This window comes from Manis javanica, chromosome 7, assembly GCF_040802235.1.
Source record: "Manis javanica isolate MJ-LG chromosome 7, MJ_LKY, whole genome shotgun sequence".
NCBI lineage: Eukaryota > Metazoa > Chordata > Mammalia > Pholidota > Manidae > Manis > Manis javanica.
The window spans coordinates 60905394-60927781 of NC_133162.1; the positions used below are offsets into that span (position 1 = coordinate 60905394).

At 35.4% G+C, this 22388-nt stretch overlaps 1 protein-coding gene across 4 annotated transcripts in view; it reads left to right on the plus strand.

Annotated features, from left to right (window-relative positions):
- PCDH15 (protocadherin related 15) overlaps positions 1 to 22388 on the plus strand; it is a 1663341-nt gene that overhangs the window by 1143022 nt on the left and 497931 nt on the right. For all 4 annotated transcript variants that reach the window (XM_073241042.1, XM_073241040.1, XM_073241039.1 and 1 more), the window contains one exon: positions 12994 to 13154. In XM_073241042.1, the coding sequence (XP_073097143.1) occupies positions 12994 to 13154 (161 nt within the window). The remainder of the gene's footprint in view (positions 1 to 12993; positions 13155 to 22388) is intronic.

A 22388-nucleotide genomic window follows, 5' to 3' on the forward strand; every position in this document is an offset into this window, starting at 1 on the left:
TCTCTGTCTGTGCTTCTTTTATCTCAGATCCTTAAAAAAAGTCATACTCTATTTTGAAATATTGTAGCTAATGTTCTCAATTTAATGAAATAGAATAAATGACCCCTTTATATTCTTCAATCTGTATAAACTTCCAGAAACAGTGGGATGAAAAGAATTATTCATTGAGTAATTACATACATTACTTTATTTGTTCTTCATAATAATGCATATTACTGATTAGAATCTAGGGAACTTGCCTAGGAGTTTGTAAGAAGTGCAACAAGATTCTGAACATAGATCTTTTGGCTTTAGAGAGAGAAAATCTTCAACATCGTAGTCACTAGAATCTCATGTGATGCAACCATATCATGTATATGTAAATATGACTTCCCATCACCTTTGCTGTGTTTTCTTTCATGTGGTTAGAAGCAAGTCCCAGGTCCCACCCACACTCAAGGGAAAGATCATATAAAACCGGGAGGCAGACATCTTTGGAAACACCTTAAAAGCCATCCTCCATGAGGGCTTTCCAGCCTCTCTGAACTAAGAATCCAGTTATCTTCTAAGCTCTAAGCTTCTGAAAGCTAAGGATCCAGCTTTTATGTTCAGGATTCATCCCTCCACAGAGGAAAGGAGGAATCATGATTGTTCCAAAGGGACTCATAGTATGTTCACATCTTTGATACTTCCAGGCTGACCTGAAGTTTTATTGGGCTATCCTTAATACCAAATATATATTCTTTTTTTTAATCAGTTGTAAGCTATAAAGTCAAGGACTACATGTATCTGTATCTGTATCTATAACAGGAAAATTGGCTCTAGGGTCAAGTCATTCATAATTACATTGCACTATTCTCTCTATCTTATTTTAGAGTTGTTTCTATTTTAATCCTTTAAATTTTGTCAAGAAAATTATACGGCACAGAATTCCAAATAATGAATTTGTACATCTAGAGGATTTTTGTGTGAGTTTCCCATGAACTCAAAACAACACTAACAAGGTTTTCATAGTTTCATTTTTTAAAATTTGTATATTTCTAACATGATAGCAAGATATAGGGAAAGGAAGTCTAGATTTTGAAGTAGTAAACCTGGATCATAGTCTTGGATAAGCTTCTGTTAGCTACACCACCTCGGACAGGGCACTGCAGTGCCTGACATGGAAATGTGGAGATACCAGAGGATTAGATTCATTACATACGGTGGAGAGATGGCAGGTCTAAAATTCAATGATTCCATTTTTAGTTGGATAAGTTACAAATAAACAAAATAAACATGACTTCTACACTAAAATGAGTACTCTATGTACACTTAATACTTAATTCACAGTAGAATATGGATACTAGTAATTGGCTAAATGTCAAGGTACTTACATCAACTTCTAAGGAAAAAGTTAAGGATAAAAGTAAAACAAAACCAAAACCTTTACATCTGAAGTTATACTTGTATGTCTATACCATGTTTGATATATCATCTATAATATATCAGGATGTAAAACTAATAAATAAATGAAAGATATTGCTACTTAAGTAATAGGAGTGAAGTACGCTTGAACAAAGCTGCCCATTTTGTAATGGTTTGTTCCTTTGAGGTAAATAAAATACAAATTGCAAAGACCCACATAGTTTTGCAAAACAGTATACTTTTAATTTTTGTAAGTCTTCATTTAATGACTCTTGACTCAACTGGTGTCTTTTTTCTACCTTTAGTAAATATTGTATATGGTTAACATATACCTAACAATCAAACACAGCCCAGTCAAAATTTGTGTTTTCTCTTGAGGCTTCTGGACTCACATGTATTTCCTTCCCTATAAGAGTTTACCAAGTAGTTAACTAGATATAATATGAACATATATATACTTAGCTGAAATGCACAGTACATATCATTGCAAACCAAGAAATGTAAAAAATCAAAGTAGAGAAACTCCTTCCAGGAAAGTCCTAGAAGGTTGTGATAAAGAAGAGGATTTGAGCCTATGAAGAGTTTTATTTGGCTTGTTGATTTTGGAATTTGAATTCTACCCTGTAACAGCTATATAATGGCCTTTTTTTGCTTTAACCTCACTGAAAAACTACCTATTACCTACAGTTCACTTTTTTTAAAATTTATTTTAATCAAATAATGTACACTTGGAAACTTTTTGTTTGTAAAAGCAACAATGCAAGAGAAACTAATAGATGCTTCTGGCTATATGAAGTAGCTAAACATTTTTGGCTTGAACTTGGGAAAGACTGTTGCAAGATATTTTATGTGAACTATTGTTATACACCTTTGAATAATTGTTTTATGGCAATAAGTAGCAGGATCTGTGCAAAGAGTGATTTTCTTTATTTTAATGTTTGGAATGAACTCAAGCAGTCAATTACTCCCTCCCTGTAGAACTTAACTCTTTCAGCTTCATTGAATTAAGTTACTTAGAAATGCAATAGATCCCTCCCGACTGCTATTTCCACACCACTTTAGAGAGTAACTCATTTGTGTTATAGCTGCCTATTTAAAGAAGAAAAAACTTTCGCAAGAAAACATTAAATATCCAATCATGCTGTATACCATATATGTATACAAACATATACATAGAAATACACACACATATATATATATAATTACATATATATATATAATTCCTACAATATACATATATGTATGTGTATGTGTTTAGTTCTTACTAGAACTAAGCATGGGCTGAGAATAAATAAGTGTGCAATCTAAAGATCACTATTAGCATGAATTTGTTAAATAAGACCTTCTTATTGCCATCAAATCTAATCTGAGTTTCCAGAGAAAAGTTAAAACTGTATGAGATGAGGAAGTGGAAATTGTGTCATTCCCTAGTGATCTCAGGCCTAGATGGATTGTCTATGACTGAAATGCTGTGTAGGAAAACCTGGCCATTGACACAAGGTGTTCTCTTTACAATTTTGTCAAGAATGAGCATTCTCTTCCTACTTTCTAACTTCCTAGAATGACTATTTTGTATTCAAAATTTTGAGTCCATATAAATTCTTCCAAACTACTTGCCACACCAATGAATTGACAAAAAATGATAACCCTAGCTTTCTGACATGAATAGCAGACTTGGTTTGTAAACTCTTCTGGGACATAAGTCATTTTGATTTAGTTCAAATGTTTCCCCTGCCAAAATGGAGATAATAACATCAACAATAAACATAATTCATATTTTTTAAGTCCTTATTCTGCACCAAAGAGTGCAGTTGATACTTTAGATGTGTTATCTATTTAGCCCCCCAATGGCCCTTCTCTGATGCAAATTACATTATCCATACTGGCAGGTAGGAGGATGAAGTTGGTATAATTAGGAAATTCTATTGATTCACAGGTTATTTTGCATTATACTTATGTTTTGAAAAATCCCAGACAAACTTTTATCAAAAGGAAAGAGAAAGATTTAGTTATGTAAGGAGATGTTAAGAAAAGGGCTAAAAATCTACTACAAAACCTTTATTTAGTACAAGCAGTCTGCCTTAGTGGATATAATTGTAGTGTTAATCTGGAGAGGCTTTGGGTACAGAAGAAGGAAGTGAAGTTATTTCTATAAACAGAAACGAGATTAACGGAGAAGGCTAAATGCTGCATCAAGTTTTTAATTTTGGTTAAAAAGTTCTCTACAAGAAAATGACCCTCAATTCTTATTTATTTATTTTTTATAATTTTTCATTAAGGTATTATTAATAGACACTCTTATGAAGGTTTCACATGAAAAAACAATGTGGTTACTACATTTATCCATATTATCAAGTCCTCACCAATTCCCCAGTGCAGGCACTGTCCATAAGTTTAGTAAGATGCCACAGATTCACTGTTGGCCTTCTCTGTGCTACACTGTTTTCCCCATGATCCCCCACACCAAGTGTACTAAACATAATGTGCCTCAATCCCCTTCTCCCTCCCTACCCACCCACCCTCCCACAGCCCTAACCTTTGGTAACTACTAGTGCCTTCTTGAAGTCTCTGAGTCTGCTGCTATTTTGTTTCTTCAGTTTTGCTTCATTGTTATACTCCACACATGAGGAAAATCATTTGGCACTTGTCTTTCTCCGCCTGGCTTATTTCACTGAGCATAATATCCTCCAGCTCCATCCATGTTGTTGCAAATGGTAGGATTTGTTTCTTTCTTATGTCTGAATAATATTCCATTGTGTATATGTACAACCTCTTCTTTATCCATTCATCCACTGATGGACATTTAGCTTCCATATACTGGCTATTGTAAATAGTGCTGCAATAAACATAGGGGTGCATATGTCTTTTTGAATCTGAGAAGTCGTATTCTTTGGGTAAATTTCAAGAAGAGGGATTCCCGGGTCAAATAGTATTTCTATTTTTAGTTTTTTGAGGAACCTCCATAGTGCTTTCCACAATGGTTGAACTAGCTTGCATTCCCACTAGCAGTGTAGGAGGGTTGTCCTTTCTCTGCATCCTCACCAGCATTTGTTGTTCTTAGTTTTTTCGATGCTGGCCATCCTTACTGGTGTGAGGTGATATCTCATTGTGGTTTTAACTTGCATTTCCCTGATGATTAGTGATGTGGAACATCTTTCCTTATGTCTGTTGGCCACCTGAATTTCTTCTTTGGAGAATTGTTTCTTCACATCCTCTACCCATTTGTTAATCAGGTTATTTTCTTTTTGGGTGTTGAGGCATGTGATTTCCTTATATATTTTGGATGTTAATTTAACACCTTGTCAGATATGTTATTTACAAATATCTTCCATACTGTAGGATGCCTTTTTGCTCTGTTGGTGGTGTCCTTTGTTGTACAGAAACTTTTTAGTTTAATGCAATCCCATGTGTTCATTTTTGCTTTTGTTTCCCTTTCTCGAGGAGATGCCTTCAGGAAGAAGTTGCTTATACTTATATTGAGGAGATTTTTGCCTTTGTTGTCTTCTAAGAGTTTTATGGTTTCATGACTTACATTCAGGTCTTTGATCCATTTTGAGTTTACTTTTGTGTATGGGGTTAGACAATAATCCAATTTCATTCCCTTGCATGTAGCTGTCCAGTTTTCTCAACACCAGTTGTTGAAGAGGTTGTAATTTCCCCATTGTATGTACATGGCTCCTTTATTGTATATTCATTGACCATATATGGTTAGGTTTATATCAGGGCTCTCTAGTCTGTTCCATTAGTCTGTGGGTCTGTTCTTGTGCCATTACCAAATTGTCTTGATTACTGTGGCTTTGTAGTAGAGCTTGAAGTTGGGGAACATAATACCCCCAGCTTTATTCTTCCTTCTCACTATTGTTTTGGCTATTCGAGGTCTTTTGTGGTGACATATGAATTTTAGAACGAGTTTCTCTAGTTCATTGAAGAATGCTGTTGGTATTTTGATAGGCATTGCATTGAATCTGTAGATTGCTTTAGGCAGCATGGCCATTTTGTCAATATTAATTCTTCCTATCCATGAGCACAGGAGGTGTTTCCATTTACTGGTATCTTCTTTAATTTCTCTCATGAGTGTCTTATAGCATTCAGGGTATAGGTCTATCACTTCCTTGGTTAGGATTATTCCTAGATATTTTATTCTTTTTGATGCAACTGTGAATGGAATTGTTTTCCTGATTTCTCTTTCTGCTAGTTTATTGTTAGTATATAAGAATGCCAAAGAATTCTGTGTATTAATTTTGTATCCTGCAACTTCGCTGAATTCAGATATTAGATCTAATAGTTTTGGAGTGGATTCTTTATGGTTTTCTATGTATAATATCATGTCTTCTGCAAAAAGAGACAGTTTAACTTCTTCCTTGCCAGTCTGGATGCCTTTTATTTCTTTGTGTTGTCTGATTGCCATGGCTAGGACCTCCAGTACTATATTGAATAGAAGTGGGGAGAGTTGGCATCCTTGTCTTGTTCCCAAACTTAGAGAAAAAGCTTTCAGCTTCTTGCTGTTAAGTATAATGTTGGCTGTGGGTTTGTCATATATGGCCTTTATTATGTTAAGGTGCTTGTCCCCTACACCAATTTTGTTGAGAGTTTTTATCATGAATGGATGTTGAATTTTGTCAAATGCTTTTTCAGCATCTAAGGAGATGATCATGTGGTTTTTGTCCTTCTTTTTGTTGATGTGGTGGATGATGTTGATGGATTTTGTAATGTTGTACCATCCTTGCATCCCTGAAATAAATCCTTCTTTATCATGATGGATGATCTTTTTGATGTATTTTTGAATTCTGTTTGTTAATATTTTGTTGAGTATCTTTGCATGTATGTTCATCAGAGATATTGGTCTGTAATTTTCTTTTTTTGTGGGGTCTTTGCCTGGTACTAGAGTGATGCTGGCCTCATAGAATGAGTTTGGAAGTATTCCCTCTTTTTCTACTCTTTGGAAATCTTTAAGGAGGATGGGATTAGGTCTTCACTAAATGTTTGACAAAATTCAGCAGTGAAACTGTCTGGTCCAGGATTTTTGTTCTTAGGTAGTTTTTTGATTACCAGTTCAATTTCATTGCTGGTAATTGGTCTGTTCAGATTTTCTGTTTCTTTCTGGGTAAGCCTTGGAAGGTTGTATTTTTTCCTCGAAAGTTGTCCATTTCTTCTAGGTTATCCAGTTTGTTAGCATATAAATTTTCATAGTATACTCTAATAGTTCTTTGTATTTCTTTGGTATCTGTAGTGATTTTTCTTTTTTTGTTTCTGACTTTTTTTGTTTCTTGATTCCCATTTTTTCTTCATAAGCCTGGCTAGCAGTTTATCTATTTGTTTTATTTTCTCTAAGAACAAGCTTTTGCTTTCACTGATTCTTTCTATTGTTTTATTCTCTTCAGTTTTATTTATTTATGTTCTGATCTTTATTATGTCCCTCCTTCTACTGACTTTGGGCCTCATTTGATCTTCTTTTACTAGTTTTGTTAATTGCAAATTTAGCCTGCTTGTATGGGATTGCTTTTCTTTCCTCAGGTAGCTCTGTATTGCAATATACTTTGCTCTTAGCACAGCCTTCACTGAGTCCCACAGATTTTACCATGTTGAATTATTATTGTAATTTGTCTCCATATATTGTTTGATCTCTGTTTTTATTTGGTCATTGATCCATTGATTATTTAGGAGTATGTTGTGAAGCCTCCATGTGTTTGTGAGATTTTTAATTTTCTTTGCATAATTTATTTCTAGTTTCATACCTTTGCAGTCTGAGAAACTGGTTGGTACAATTTCAATCTTTTGAATTTAGTGAGGCTCTTTCTGTTGCCTAGTATATGATCTATTCTTGAAAATGTTCCATGTGCACTTGAGAAGAATGTGTATTCTGGTGATTTTGATTGTAGAGTTCTGTAGATGTTTGTTAGTTCCATCTTTTCTAATATGTTCTTCAGTGACACTGTCTCTTTACTTATTTTCTGTCTGGTTCATCTGTCCTTCAGAGTGAGTGGAGTGTTGAAGTCTCCTAGAGTGAATGCATTGCATTCTATTTCCCTTTTAATTCTGTTAGTATTTGTTTCATATACGTAGGTGCTCCTGTGTTGGGTGCATAGATATTTATAATAGTTATATCTTCTTGTTGAATTGACCCCTTTTTTCATTATGTAATCTCCTTCTTTGTCTCTTGTGACTTTGTTTTTTTTGAAGTCTATTTTGTCTGATACAAGTACTGCAACTCCTGCTTTTTTCTCTCTATTAGTTGCATGAAATGTCTTTTTCCCTCCCTTCACTTTTAGTCTGTATATGTCTTTGGGTTTAAAGTGAGTCTCTTGTAGGTAGCATATAGATGGGTCTTGTTTTTTATCCATTCAATGACTCTATATCTTTTGATTATCAATAGGTATGTACTTAATGCCATTGCAAACTTTAGATTTGTAACCATGAACTGTTCAAGGTTAACTTCTTTACCAAGAGTCTAACAACCCTCTTAATATGCCTTTGCAAATACAATCTAAAGGTCCTTTTTTTCTCCTTTTTCTTCCTCCTCAATTTTTTATATATTTGATATCATATTCTGTACTCTTTTTCTATCCCTTAATTGACTTTGAGGATAGTTGATTTAATTTCACATTTGCTTAGTAATTAACTGCTCTACTTTCTTCACTGTGGTTTTATTATCTCTGGTGACAGCTATAAAACCTTAGGAACACTTCCATCTATAGCAGTCTCTTCAAAATACACTGTAGATACAGTTTTTGGTAGGTAAATTCTCTCAGCTTTTGCTTATTTAGATATTGTTTAATCCCTCCTTCAAATTTAAATGATAATCTTGCTGGATAAAATAATCTTGGTTCAAGGCCCTTCTGCTTCATTGCATTAAATACATCATGCCACTCCCTTCTGGTCTATAAAGTTTCTGCTGAGAAGTCTGATGCTAGCCTGAAGGCTTTCCTTTCTATGTGGTCTTATTTCTCTCTCTGGCTGCTTTTAATAGTCTGTCCTTATCCTTGATCTTTGACATTTTAATTCCTATATGTCTTGGTGTTGTCTTCCTTGGGTCCCTTCTGTTGGGAGATCTGTGCACCTCCATGGCCTGAGAGACTATCTCCTTCCCAGATTGGGGAAGTTTTCAGCAATTACCTCCTCAAAGACACTTTCAATCTCTTTCTCTCTGTCGTCTTCTTCTGGTACCCCTATAATGCGAATATTGTTCCGTTTGGATTGGTCCCACAGTTCTCTCAATATTCTTTTATTCTTAGATACCCTTTTTTCTCTCTGTGCCTCATCTTCTTTGTATTCCTCTTCTTTTTTCTGTTCATTTATCGTCTCCTCTACCATATCTAATCTGCTTTTAATACCCTCCATTGTGCTCTTCAATGGTTGGATCTCCAACTGGAATTCATTCCTGAGTTCTTGAATATTTTTCTGTACATCCATGAGCATGTTAATGATTGTTATTTTGTAATCCATTACAAGAAGATTCATGAGATTGATTTCATTTGAATTTTTCTCAGGTTTTGTATTAATAATTTTACTTTGAACCAGGTCCCTTTGGCATTTCATATTTGTTTATGGCACCCTCTAGTGCCCAGAAGCTCTACTCTCTGAAGCTGCTCAGCCCCTGAAGCAATGTCAGTGTTTGCAGGGTGTGGTATTGGTGCCGGCGGGGAGGAAAGAGCTGTTTCCTGCTTCCCGGCTGGTATGCCTGTGTCCATTGCCTGAACCAGTGGGCCAAGCACACAGGTGTAAGCCTCTGTGCTTTGCATTTGTAGTTGCTCTAGATGGGGCTTCCCTCTGGCTGGCAGGTGGTTTGTGACCCAGATGGGGCTGACTGCAGGAAAGGCACAGTAGGCTGCGTATCATGGATGGGGTCTTGGAGCTGTGTAACCAACCAGAGAGCTAGAGTGCCTGAAGATCAAGAAAGTTCCCTACTTGCTGGGCAGAGTGCACCTAGACAATTTTTTCTACCTATCCTTTCTCCTGACTAGTAAGCTCTGTGTAATCCTTGCTCCTTTAGCAGCCCTTTTGCTAAGGGCTTCCTTGTTAGGAAGTCTCTCAGACTGCCCACCTTTCTTTTGTCCCAGAGCAGCCAGATTTGGATCCCTGCTTTCCACAAGTGGCTGAAATCTCAATGTCTCCAGGTATTCTGCCTGTCTTAGCTTTCTAACTCCCTAATCATGAGAGTACCATGAAAGCACCATGAAATGTAGGTTTGTGCTCCCAGAGCAGATTTCCGAAGTTGGGTATTCAGCAGTTGCAGGCCCCCACTCCCTCCTCACTCTGTTTCTCTTCCTCCCACTAGTGTGCTGGGGTGAGGGAAGGGCTTGGGTCCTGCTGGGCCATGGCTTTGGTACATTACCCTATTCTGTGAGGTTTATTCTTTTCTCCAGGTGTATTCAGTTTCGCCCAGTCCTCTTTCCTGTTGCTCTTTCAGGATTAATTGTTTTAATTATATTTGCATATTATATGTGGTTTTAGGAGGAAGCCTCTGTCTCACCTCTCATGCCACTATCTTAAATCTTCCCAATACTTTTTTCTTTTTGAAATAAACACAAACCCACTCATTAAGGCTATAAAAGATTGTGATGTTATGTAAAAATATCAAGTAGTTCACTGTCCTAGTGTTTTTATTGTGATTTTTATTTTTTTTCTTTATTAGTTATTGTTAGTGGTCTAGATACAAGAACACATTATTTTCAGGTACATACATATGGCATTATAGTAGAAATACCTCTTCTATTGTGGTACCGATTTTTTAGAAGAGGAAAGTGAAGGTGAGAAGGGTTAAGTGATCTACTCACTTTCACATACTGGTAAATTGTGGATCCAGGTCTGAATTTGCCAGTTCCAGACTCTCTTAACTTCAGTGGTATGTGTATCAAACTGAGTTTAATTCCTTTTTCCTGATTGCAGTCATTCTTTATTCTGACAAAAGTAAATTTTCACGGCAGGGGAATCCCATCTTGGGTTCCACTTGTTCTGCGAGACAGGTATATTCAAGGTTAACACCTACTGATGAATTCATCTCATTATTTGTTCAAAATATGCCTCTTCACCTTTAGTAATATTCCTTGTTGTGCTTTACTTTCTAATGATAATAGAGACATCCATATTTCTTATTAGTGTGTGTAGTGTATATTATCCTTTTATTTTTTAATTTATCTGTGTCTTTATATTTAAATGGAACTAGCGGTGGGAATGGGTTTTAAATATCACATGGAAGAGATTAAACAAAATGTTTTACTGGAGAGAAGGGAAGCTTGCAGAACATGAGACGAGCTAAAGGGACCACCTTCTCGCAATGTACCCCAATATACTGCTGGGCAGCTTCATGCCAGAATTGTCTCATAACACCAGTGGCCCATATCTGGAAATTCCTGGGCCTGAGGGAAAATGCAGTCCTCACTCTTCCTGTAGCAATAGAAGGAAGCTTTGATGTCATGTACTCTGCTGGGAGGAGGGTGGAGAACAGGGTTGTCAAGCCAAGCCAGACTAAACACTAATGTTCATTAAAAAACAAAAAATGCTCCACTTACTTGTACTCTTTTCTCTTTCTTCTCCAAACTTTTGTTCTAAAGTAATATAGCATATGAAATCTTGAGAGATTTTTGGCAATGCAAATGAAATGTTCTGGTGAAGAAAAGCAAAGTTCTTTCTTTTTCAGCATACTAATGCTCAGAACAGTTCTGAGTTTCAGTCATGGAAGAACATTCGGTTGATGAGAGAGCAAGAACAAATATATTTAGATCCCTATGAAAATGTTAGAAAATCATAAAATAAAATATAGGTCCAAATACAAATATAGGTTTTAGTTTCCCCATTCTAATAGTGGTTGCAATGACTATTACACTTCCCTGGTTATAATCTATCGCATTACAAAGGAGAGCTCTTTGCCCCTCCCCTTTGAGTGCCTGTGTGGTGTGTACTACACCATAGAAGGGCCTGCTGTTATTGTTGCTCTGCACTATTAAGTTAAAGCATAAATGGTAAGGTTTTTGACCTACCAGTTTCTCTATTTTTTTCTTGATCAGAAAATAGAATCCTTAATGATTTCTTTATTACATATTGAATACATACAATAACTTTTTCAAAGGTTAGTTGTGCAAAGTACTTGTAAACACTTGTGTACCCAGTCCTGAACATATTCATAGGTCAGAAAATGCCATCATTGTCTAATCTGTATTTTGGATGTATTATCTGTAGGTTATCTATTTGACATTTCAGTAAAATAATAGAAGAATGAGTTTCACTCAATATTTACATATATGTGGGCTAGCATGTGAAAACATAGAAGAAAATAATCTGCCATTTAGTAAAGTGTGTGAAAGTGCATGTATTTAAACATCATTTAGATTTATTGTTACAAGATAAGAATGATTCCCTTCCATAGACCCTAGGCAGGGAAAGAGTAATACAACAATACAATAATTCAACAAGGAAATATTATGGATAATAATAATAGTAATTATTATTATTAATTAGCTGAGAAAATATTCCAAACAGCCCCCCCACCTTTTATTTGTGATTATGTAATGAAACATACTTAGGTCAATTTCATGGCTTAAGAAAATGCAGTAAATACATTTTGAATTGTTATTCAAGTTATATTCATATTTATGGATTATCTGTATATTCTTGTATGCTATCCTAAGGCAATGAGGTCTGTAGATATATGCCATTTATTCTAATGTCCTTAGAAGGGTATGTTTTTATTTGCATAGCTACATCTCTTCTGTATGCTGTAAGTTTAATAAAATGGATCAGCTGGAAATGATTGCTCTAAGATATAGTACATTATTATTTAGCAATGGGATCATTGCTCTATGGGGAAAAAATGGATTTGAATTGCATCCATGCTGTTTGCATTCAACTTGTAAAATGCATGGAATCTCTAACAGAGTAGGAAAGATTAGAGATGTATTCTCTTTCAACTTTTACTCAACGAATGTCTACAATGTAGCTGACTGAAAAAATAGTGAGAAAGTAAGCACTGAAATGTTACATCAGAATAATGTGTTGCTCTAGTCAAGTACCCCAGACATCACTTAAAGAAGAATGGTTTCTATTGCATATCTGTGTGCTAGTTTTGTCTTTCAAGTTAAGATTTATGTTTTATGGATTTGCTCTAAGGTAAAAGAAAAAGATGTAGTTCTCACCATGGGAGATTCTGCTACTTCTTTATCTCTTCTTTTTCTTCCATTCTCTTATTTCCAGTTATCTTTTTTCACATCAGAAGTCTTACTGAGTGTATTGAAGTATCAGGCTCTGTTATTACAGGCATTTCCTTTTGTTCAGGATAAAATTCTGTGATAACCCCTGTGAGAAGTGATGGACAGAGAGAGGAAGAGATTCATGTTGTTAAAGGGAAACAAGAAGTGGATGTTGAAACTCACCGAGTGTTTGAATCTCTGCCTCCCACTGACATTTCCCAAAAAATATCACTTATAAATAGCATAATAAAGATATTTTTTTCCTTTTTGAAACAGGACATTTTTTACATCATGCTAGATATAAAGTAGAATGTTTTCTGCTTTAAAATAGATATGCACGTCAGCTAGGGTTTCAGCATATGATCTTTGTTTAAGAAGGCATACACGTAGAATATGTTTTCAAATCACTTTCTCTGGTTTGCAGGTACGATTCTGGTGGATAACATGCTGATCAAAGGAACCGCTGGAGGACCAGACCCCACCATAGAACTCTCTTTAAAGGACAACTTGGACTACTGGGTGTTGTTGGATCCTGTTAAACAAATGCTTTTCCTGAACAGCACAGGCAGAGTTCTGGATAGAGATGTTAGTAATTTTTTTTCTTTGTCCCTGTGTTACAACTTTGTTTTAATTTAAATGTCTGCATGTGTTTGTTAATATATCAAAATTCCTGTACATAATTTGAGTTTATTTTCTGTGTTTACCAACAAAAACTTTTTTTTAACTCCTGAAAGAAGGCTGAGAAAGGAAAGGACCATCTGTGTCTGAGAAAACCACTGTATTTCCCTTCTATCATCCTGGAAGCTTCTCAGATTTCTGAACAAGGAGAGAATAGAGTGCTCACATGAAGGGCTGGTAAACTTGGGAAAGAAGCATAAACATGGCAATAATCCATAGTGAAATTTAAGAGACCAACTAGGTGTTGGCTTGAGAACAGAGATTTTGGGGGGAATACCAACAGGCAGCTGCTCGTCCGAGGAGTAAGCATTGGTTGTGAGATGAGGTGGTGGTGATGTTCTTACAGAGCTGTCGGAAAACTAAAAGAAGGTGAGCACAGGTTTCTTGGCAATGTCCCAGGGCAGTCATTGTCAGGTGGCATTTTGTATTTTGTAATTAAGAACTGCTAAATTATTAAAGTCATTGAATGTCTCATTTCTGAAAAGGTTGAAAAACTTGAGGAGCTTTAAGTAGCTTTCAAAGGTTAAATTTATTCTCTCTATTTGCATTTCAGTCTTGAGAGTGGACAATAATGTGTGTGGGGCTGGGTACTAGTGGGTGGGCGGGAGTCGGTTTATAACCAGTAACTGCATAGGACCTTGGGAAAACTCAATGAGTACATCTAAACATGCCTATGCCTAAATTTCCAGTTTTTGGAATCCAAATGTCAGATATTTACTAGTGAGCCTGAATCATCTCTCTACATCACTGAGATTTATGATCCACTTTACAACATGATGTGAAGTAGTTGATCCCTAATCTATTTCACATCCCAAAGTCAGAGTCTTTAAGATCTTTGCGGTGAGGTGGGCAGTACATGGGATTTTCCCACCTGCATGAGCTGCGTCTGTGTACTTGGGGAGGCCCATCACACAGCTGACTAAACCTTGGTGGCAGATGTGAAGTCTGGGTAGCAACAGAGCATAGGAATGCAACTGTTGAGCTCAATATAGGAAAAAAAAGTCAGCCCTGATTCTGTCCCCATCCCCACCACTGTCATTTCATCACTGCAACATTCTTCCACTCCAGTTTACAGTTTTGGCTGCATGGCAAAAAAAGGGGGAAAATGAAATAAGGGCAGTTGTTATCTTAGAATTTATCTTATCTTTATGTATCTTACAATAAGTCTTTTATGAAAGCAATCTAGATAACAGCACAAACTAGCAAGCTGCAAGGGTCCCCATGGCTGCATGAGTCACAGGCATCCTTTTCTGGCCTTAGTTAGGGACACTTATATCCAAGTCATATGAATTTTGTAATGTCATATAAGGGTAATTATAGCATATTTACCTATTTTATACCATTGTCATTTTATATTATGTTTTTTTAATCACCCAATAGCTGTTTAAAATAATTTACTGTTTTACTGGTAAATTCCTTTTTTTTTGGAACCATGCTTTTTTTCTTCATTTGATATTAAAACCACAAGTTCTGGTTCTGAATTATGAGTAGAAAGCACGGACATCCATAACTAAACTGCATCCCATTGCTTAAGATGATAACATCGTTTTAATCACAATTATTTATCAAACATTTTTACCTTTTAAGATAATTGTCTATTTTCTTCTGCTGCTGCTCTCCTCCTCTTCTTTCCCCTTCTAGCATTTATTGAGCTTTGGATAAACTAGAACAGTGTCATGGAAATACATTTAAGATTGACTTGACCAAAGGGTAGTAATTGCAAAAATGTGCACAGGTATCACTTAAAGAACCATTCAGGCTAGTACTTGAACACAATAATCAGAAATAATTTCCTTTCCATTTGAATGTTCTTTTGGATTAGGAATGTCATGGTCAAGTTAAACTTGAAAAGATAGTTTATAAATTAAAGTGTTGACAGGGAACGTCTAGCTGAAATTAGCTGAAGATACTGAAAGGTATGACATCTAAAAATTATTAAATGTTTAATGAATATTACAAAGGGAAATCTGTAAGTACATAAACAAAACAGAACACATGCTCACATACTTGCAGTATGTTTACCAGTTGACAGATAAACTTGTTGCAATAATGACAAAACACTAAATAAAAGATGGTCTAGACCTCAGTGGTATGTGAATTTGAGCCTGTATGCTAAAGAATGTCAAGCCAAACATCTGTCAGTGCCATCTTGTAAAAGTACGCTCACCTAGTGGTGGGACTGAAAAATCTGAATTAAAATAGACAGAGGACTTGAGCCAAAGGGGGGCACTTTTAAGCTTTTAAGCTTTTATTTCCTTTGTTCTTCTTTCAAATAGAATCTGTGATCAGAGAGGAAGGAATGACAGATAAACAGTGAGATGTTATGCCTTTATCTTCCTCCCTGGCAACAATAGTTGAGAAAGACTGAGGAGGAAGATACTTTTAGCTCAGAACAATAAAATAGGGATGTTAAGAATGTCCTCAATAGAGACAATGAAAGTGTGAGGTTAAATGAATGTTGTAGGTTTCTCTTTAAAAATTAAGATGGTAGAGCCCTCATGGAAAGATAATTCGGGAAGAAGAGAAGAAGAGCCAGATGGTCATAACAAATCAAGGCAAGAGTAACTAGACAAACTGCATATTTTTATTTAGTGGTATAGTTAAAGCTTGCTGATTATAGATGCTTTACAGAATCACTGAATTTTGGAGCTGAAAGGAACCTTAAAATTTTGCTAATTCACAATTTCTTTTTGCCCATAATATACCATGCAGTAAATTTAGAGACAGCTAGTTTTTAAAATTCAGCACTTGTCTGTGGTGAAATAAAAAAAAACATATCAATGGAGTGATTTGTTTTTCTCCAAAGCCTAGTGTATTCATTTTATTCTGATATAATGCCCTTTTTACATTTTTAGGCATTAAAAATACTTATAATTTTTTAACTTTGTAAATCATAGGTGACTTTTGCTTTGTGAAAGTCATTTCTTAGAGAAATAGATGGTTATATATCCCTTGTTCACCGTCCCATGTTTTTTATTGTTACATATTTTACTGGTCCACTGTTCTAGTGTTCTCTCTGTTTAGATGAAGCAAGTTTGAACTGGAAACTCTAAATGAAGTCCACACAGCTAATAGTAAGGAAGCCAGGTTGAATTAAATTGAGTGAATTAAATTGAAGCAAAGGGAAGTGTAAAAGTATAAAAATAGTAAGTAAAGTAGCAGAGGAAAAAATATAGAAGTAGTGTGGAAGAAGTGGCAAGGGTAACAAGAATACGAATAGTAAAATGGTGTGAAGTGTAGCTTGGCTAGCTCACAATGGAGGCCATTGAGTTAAAAAGCTGTGATAAAAGGAAAAAAATGGGAAAAAGCCTAATGTAAAAAACCCATCAAATCTCTATAATGTATCAGGAATGAATTACATTATGAAAACATGTTTCTCTGGAGGTACCCATTGTTATTCACCAGTATTAAGATTCCATAAGTCAAGGAAATACTAAAAGGCTGAAATAGTAATTTTTGACTTATGGATTCTTCAGTAAGACTTCATCTTTGGGAGGTAGAGAATATAATGAGTATTCTGATGAAATCTATAGACTAATTTCTTAAGAGAAAAAGTTTATTTGCACATGAATAAATTATTTACAATCACATTCAAGAGTTTCACTAACTACCAAGGCTACATAGGCTGCAGGACATAGATCTAGACGAGTGAAATAATCTTCCTATTTTTTTGTGTCAATTCTAAGAGAATTTGGCATCTCAATATTAATTCTTAATAGAACTAAGAGAACGTTTGATTATTTATCATTGTTCAAATCTGCTGTTTCCTTATTGATTCTCTGTTTGGACGATCTATCTGTTGTCAAGAGTTGGGTATTAAATTTCCCAACTATAATTATATTATTGTTTATTTCTCCTTGTAGCTCTGTTAGTTTTTACTTTATATAGTTAAGTGCTCTCAACACTGGGCATATAAGTACTTACAATTGTTATATCTTCTTCATGTATTGACCCATTATCATGACATAATGAACTTCTTTGTATGTTTTTACCATATATAGTGGAAAGTCTGTTTTGTCTGATGTAGTAGATACCCTCCCTTTTTTTTATTATTATTTGCTTGAAATGTCTTTTCCTATTCCTTCTTTGTCAGTCTATGTGTGTCTTTAAGGGTAAAATCAGTTTTCTATTGGCAACATATTGTTGGGCTTTGTTTTTTTAATCCATTCAGCAATTCTCTTTTTTGATTGAAGACTTTAATCCATTTGCCTTTAAAGTAATTGTTGATAGAAAAGGACTTAATATTGCTATGTTGTTAATTGTTTTCTGATTGTTTTGTACATCCATTGTACCTTGTTTTTATCCTGATGTCTTTTTTGTGTGTATTTTGATGTCTTTTTTGGTGTCACTATGCTCTGACTTCTTTATTGTGTTCTTTTGTTTAATTACTATAAGATTTACCCTTGTGGTTACCATGAGGCTTATATAAAATATTTTAAACTCATAACACACTATTTCAAACTGATGTCAACTTAACTTCAATAGAATTTTATATACTTTACACTTTTACTTCTCTCCTTCATATTTTAGGTAATTGCTATTAAATTTACATGTTTTATTATAATGTAAAACTAATAAATTATTATATAATAGTTATATTTGTTCTGTTTTCTTAACTTTTAAATTAAGATCTTGAGCTATGCACCACTGTTACCATATTTCAGAATCTGTGTCTATTCTATACATTTACCATTACCAATGATATTTATGCTACTGTTTTGTTTTTATATTATTTAGTGTCCTTTTACTTCCATTCAACAAACTCCCTTCAGCATTTCTTGTGAAGTAGTTTTGGTGGTAATGAACTCCCTTAGCTTTTGTTAGTTCAGGAAGTCTTCATCCCACCTTTGTGCAGCCTCACCAGATAGAAATTCTGGGTTGACAGTTGTTGTTTTTTTTTCAATATTTCAATATGTCATCCTATTTTTTCCTGACCTGAAAGTTTCTTTTGAGAAATCTTCTGATCATCTTAATCCTAATATGTAACTTCTCTATTTTCTCTTGCTCCTCTTAAAATTCTTTATCTTTGACGTTGGGCGATTTAATTATAATGTGTCTTGGTGTACTCTAATTCAGAGTCAAACCATTTGGGGATTTTTAGGTGTGAATGTCCATTTCTCATCCCAGGATCAGGAAGTTTTCAGCCATTATTGCTTTAAATATACTTTCTGTCCCTTTCTCTTTCTCTTCTGGAATTCCCATAATGTAAATACTGTTTCTTTTCCTTGTATCCTATAATTCCCATAGATTTTCTATACTTTTTCACCCCATTATTATATTTATAGTAATAATTATTATTATTTGCTCCTCTGACTGTGTAATTTGCAATGTCCTATCTTCCAAGTTACTGTTCGTTTCTTCCATATCATTTAGTCTACTTTTGAAACTCTCCATTGAATTCTTCAGTTCAATTACTGTGTTTTCCAGCTCTAGGATTTCTGTTTGGTTGTTTGAATGGTTGCTATTCCCTTATCAAACTTCTTGCTTTGTCCATGCCTTGTTTTCCTAATTTCATTAAGTGTTTGTATTCTCTTAGATTCACTACACTTGAGGATCATTCTGATTTAAGTTCATTTCTTTAGGGTCAGTTATTAGCTTTATTAGTTTTCTTTGGCAGTATCATATTTAACCTGATTTGTGTGTGTCTGATCCTTCATTGGTATAGTTTCCTCTTCCAGACTTTACAGGTTTGCTTTGGTGGACAGTTTGTCAGTCAGCTCAGTGTGGGTTTCTGGTTGTGTGTGCTGGGAATGTCTTCGAGCAGGTGGGGCCTGCTGTTATTGTCTGCTTTGGATCAAGGCGATCATTTGAGCTGTAAGGATGGGATGGGGGTTGTGCCACTAATTACAAAAAGTTTGATAGGAATGCTGGCTGGGTTCCCTACCCAGGTGAGGTGGTAGGATGGGCTCAGTGGTTGGCTAAATTCTCTGGTCAGGCTTTCTAGATAGTCATGATTAGGAACTGAATATCAATAATATATGGGCTATGAATTAGTTTTCCTTCCCTCACAGGGCAGCAGGCCAAGGCCCAGCACCTGCACAGCTCATTTCGGGGAGCCTGAATCAGGCTTGAGTGTTCACTGAGTTCTACAGTTAAGTTAGACCATCAGTTTTGCTCTGCAGATGGGGGAAGCCATTGACTATGCTCTCTGTTCAAGTGCACTGTAGATAGGGCTGTGAATGGGCTACACAACTCCCTATATGCTCTGATTAGATTCCTTGGTTGGACAGGCTAAAAGCTGTATTTGTCGATGAGCAGGACTACAAATTAGAATCCCTGCCCAGGTACTGAAGGAAGCAGTTCAAAAATGGATCAAGCATCTTGTTTCTTGTCGTAACTCAAACTAACCCATACCCCAAGTTCTCTAGCCTAACTGGGCCACTGGCTTTTCTCTGCAAACTATCAGTATGTCTGCTCAAGTGTCATTGGATCACGCAGGTTTCAGCTGTTTCTGCCAGCCCTTCTGATCATATGGGGCGAAAACACATTCTCCACAACAGGAGGGGCGAGGTCTCAGTCCACTTGCCCGGATGGTGGAGGGAGGAGCTGTTTCAAACTATTCACAACTCCCCAAACAGTCTCTCTAATTAGGAGGACCTGGGAGACATCCCAGCCTCCTCTATGAACTAATCCCCTAGCCTGTATATAGCACAGGAAGCTGCCACACTGAGTACTGGCCATTCTGGGGATGACCAGCTCTGCCCACCCACCCCTCAGTTTGAGAACCACTAGGTCCACACAGCTTCCACGGGTCGTCACTACCTCTTCCGGTCAGATGGAGTTGAAAGGCACTTCCCATGTGGGTAGGGCTGTGACTCAGCACCTTACCTGAGTGTAGCCAAACTGGGGTCTAGGGCCAACAAAACTTTTCATTTGAGGACCTGAATCAGACAGCTCTGAACCCTGCCAAGTTCCCTAGTCAGAGTGTGCCCCAACCTGTTTCTATGGATGTGCAAAGCTGCTGGTTGAGATTACTGCCCGGGGGCACTAGAGGTATGAAATCAGTCTGCGAAGATCCAGGTGCTGGTTGATGCAAGCCCCACCCCCTTTTCCATCATAGTCAGATTCCCTGTGGCTGGTCACCACAGATTCCCCTGCAATTCTCGTGGTGCAAGATCAGAGTAGTGGTTCTCTCAAAGTGACCCACAATGTTGTGGAGGCTGGTTGTTCTTTCTAGGTTTTCTTTTTCCACTGGAGAAACTGAGGAGCAAGAGAGACCTGCATGGTTCTGTCCTGGAGTAGGAGAATGGCAGTCAACATGTACTGTTTCTCTTACCCTCCTAATACAGTCTGTTTTGGTCTCTGAGGTGCCAGGGGGGTGATTCAAACAACTCCTGTGGTTCTAGGATTCACTCAGTGGTGTCTTCTTCTTGAATAAATGTTATTGGCTCTTCTTGTGAGGGGTAAGGAGGTTAGAAATGACCTATGTCATCAGTTTGGTGACATTCAGTGCTCAGTTCTGGAAATTATTTGCCCATTTCCCATCTGCTTTATGTGAAGTATAGACCATTGCTGATAGAAAAGTAATGTGGTAAATCAGTGTTTTTTGTCCAAATCTAATCAGAACAAGAAATTATGACTTCATGTAACTGTAAAATAATATAAGCTTATGGTAAACATATCAGAAATATAAAGCATGTGTATGAAAATAAATGTGTATCCAGGGAAATGTTTAATATTGATCCTGCCATATATTATTTAATGCATATGTGTGTTGATATGTTTTTATAATACTTATAAATTGCATCACACCGTACATAATGCTTTCAGCCAATTTAAAAAAATAATTTGTAATATACATCTTTCCATGTAAATGAATGTATATTTATATGGTCATTTTTAATGTCAATATAGTGTTTTATTGACTGAGTAAATCAGTGTGATTTTCAAACCAGTCTGAATCATTATGCTGTACACTTGAAACAACTATAGTGTTATATGTCGGTTATACCTGAATTTTTAAAAATGTAGTTCAGCTCTATATTGTATTTTGGGCATCAAGATTGTTTTGTAGTTCTTGCTGCATTGAAAAATGTGTACATTCATATTTGTACACTTGTCCAGTTATTCTGTGAAGATAAATGTATCTTCATTAAATTACTGGGATACTGAGTATATGCATTTTGCAGAACAGTCATTTAGATATGAACTTATGAATTTCTACATCAATACTGCTAAATATTATAATGTATGAAATAAAATAGTACATTTTAAACATTTGAAATGACTTTAGTGTACTTGGAGAGCTGTTGCATTTACTTTGTTATTTTAACATTATTTATATTGATTAGAATAAGAATTTTTTTTCCTTGAGTATACTTCCTTATGCTCTTAGTTAACATTTAAAAAAAACAGATAAATCATTTGAAAAGTATAACTGGATATTTTCTCATATAGACTGCAATTATAAATAATGTCATTCAGTATTAACTTAATGATATTGCAAATATAAATACAGGTATACATACCTGTATTTATAGTGCTTTTCAGTTTTATTTAATTTCAAATATGTTTCTACTCAAAAGCTAATGACAAAATATACAGTATTGTTGCATAACTGTGTTATTATATACTAATACCAAACATTTATAGTTTCTTTTAAAATATAAAACTGAATAGCATTTTTTTAAATTCAAGTATAATTGATTTATTATTTTATGTTTCAGGTATACAGCATAATGATTCAATATTTGTATCACTACAAATTGATCACAAGAAGACTAGGTAACATTCATCATCATACATGGTTACAAAATTTTTTTTTCACATGGTGAGAACATTTTAGATTTACTTACTGAACTTCCAAATATGCAATACAGTATCATTAACTATAGTCATCATGTTTCATATTATATCACATGACTTATTTATTTTATAACTGGAAGTTTGTACCTTTTGACCTTCTTCATCAATTTCACCTACCCATACCCCTCACCTCTGTCAACCACCTTTCTGTTCCCTGTATCTATGTATTTAGTTTTTCAAGTTTTCTTTTGTTTCATTTTTAGATATCACATATAAGTGAGATCATACAGTATTCATTTTTCTCCATTTGATTTTTTTCACTTAGCATAATGCCCTCAAGTTACTTCCACATTTTTGCAAATGGTAAGGTGTCATATTTTTTATGGCCAAATAATA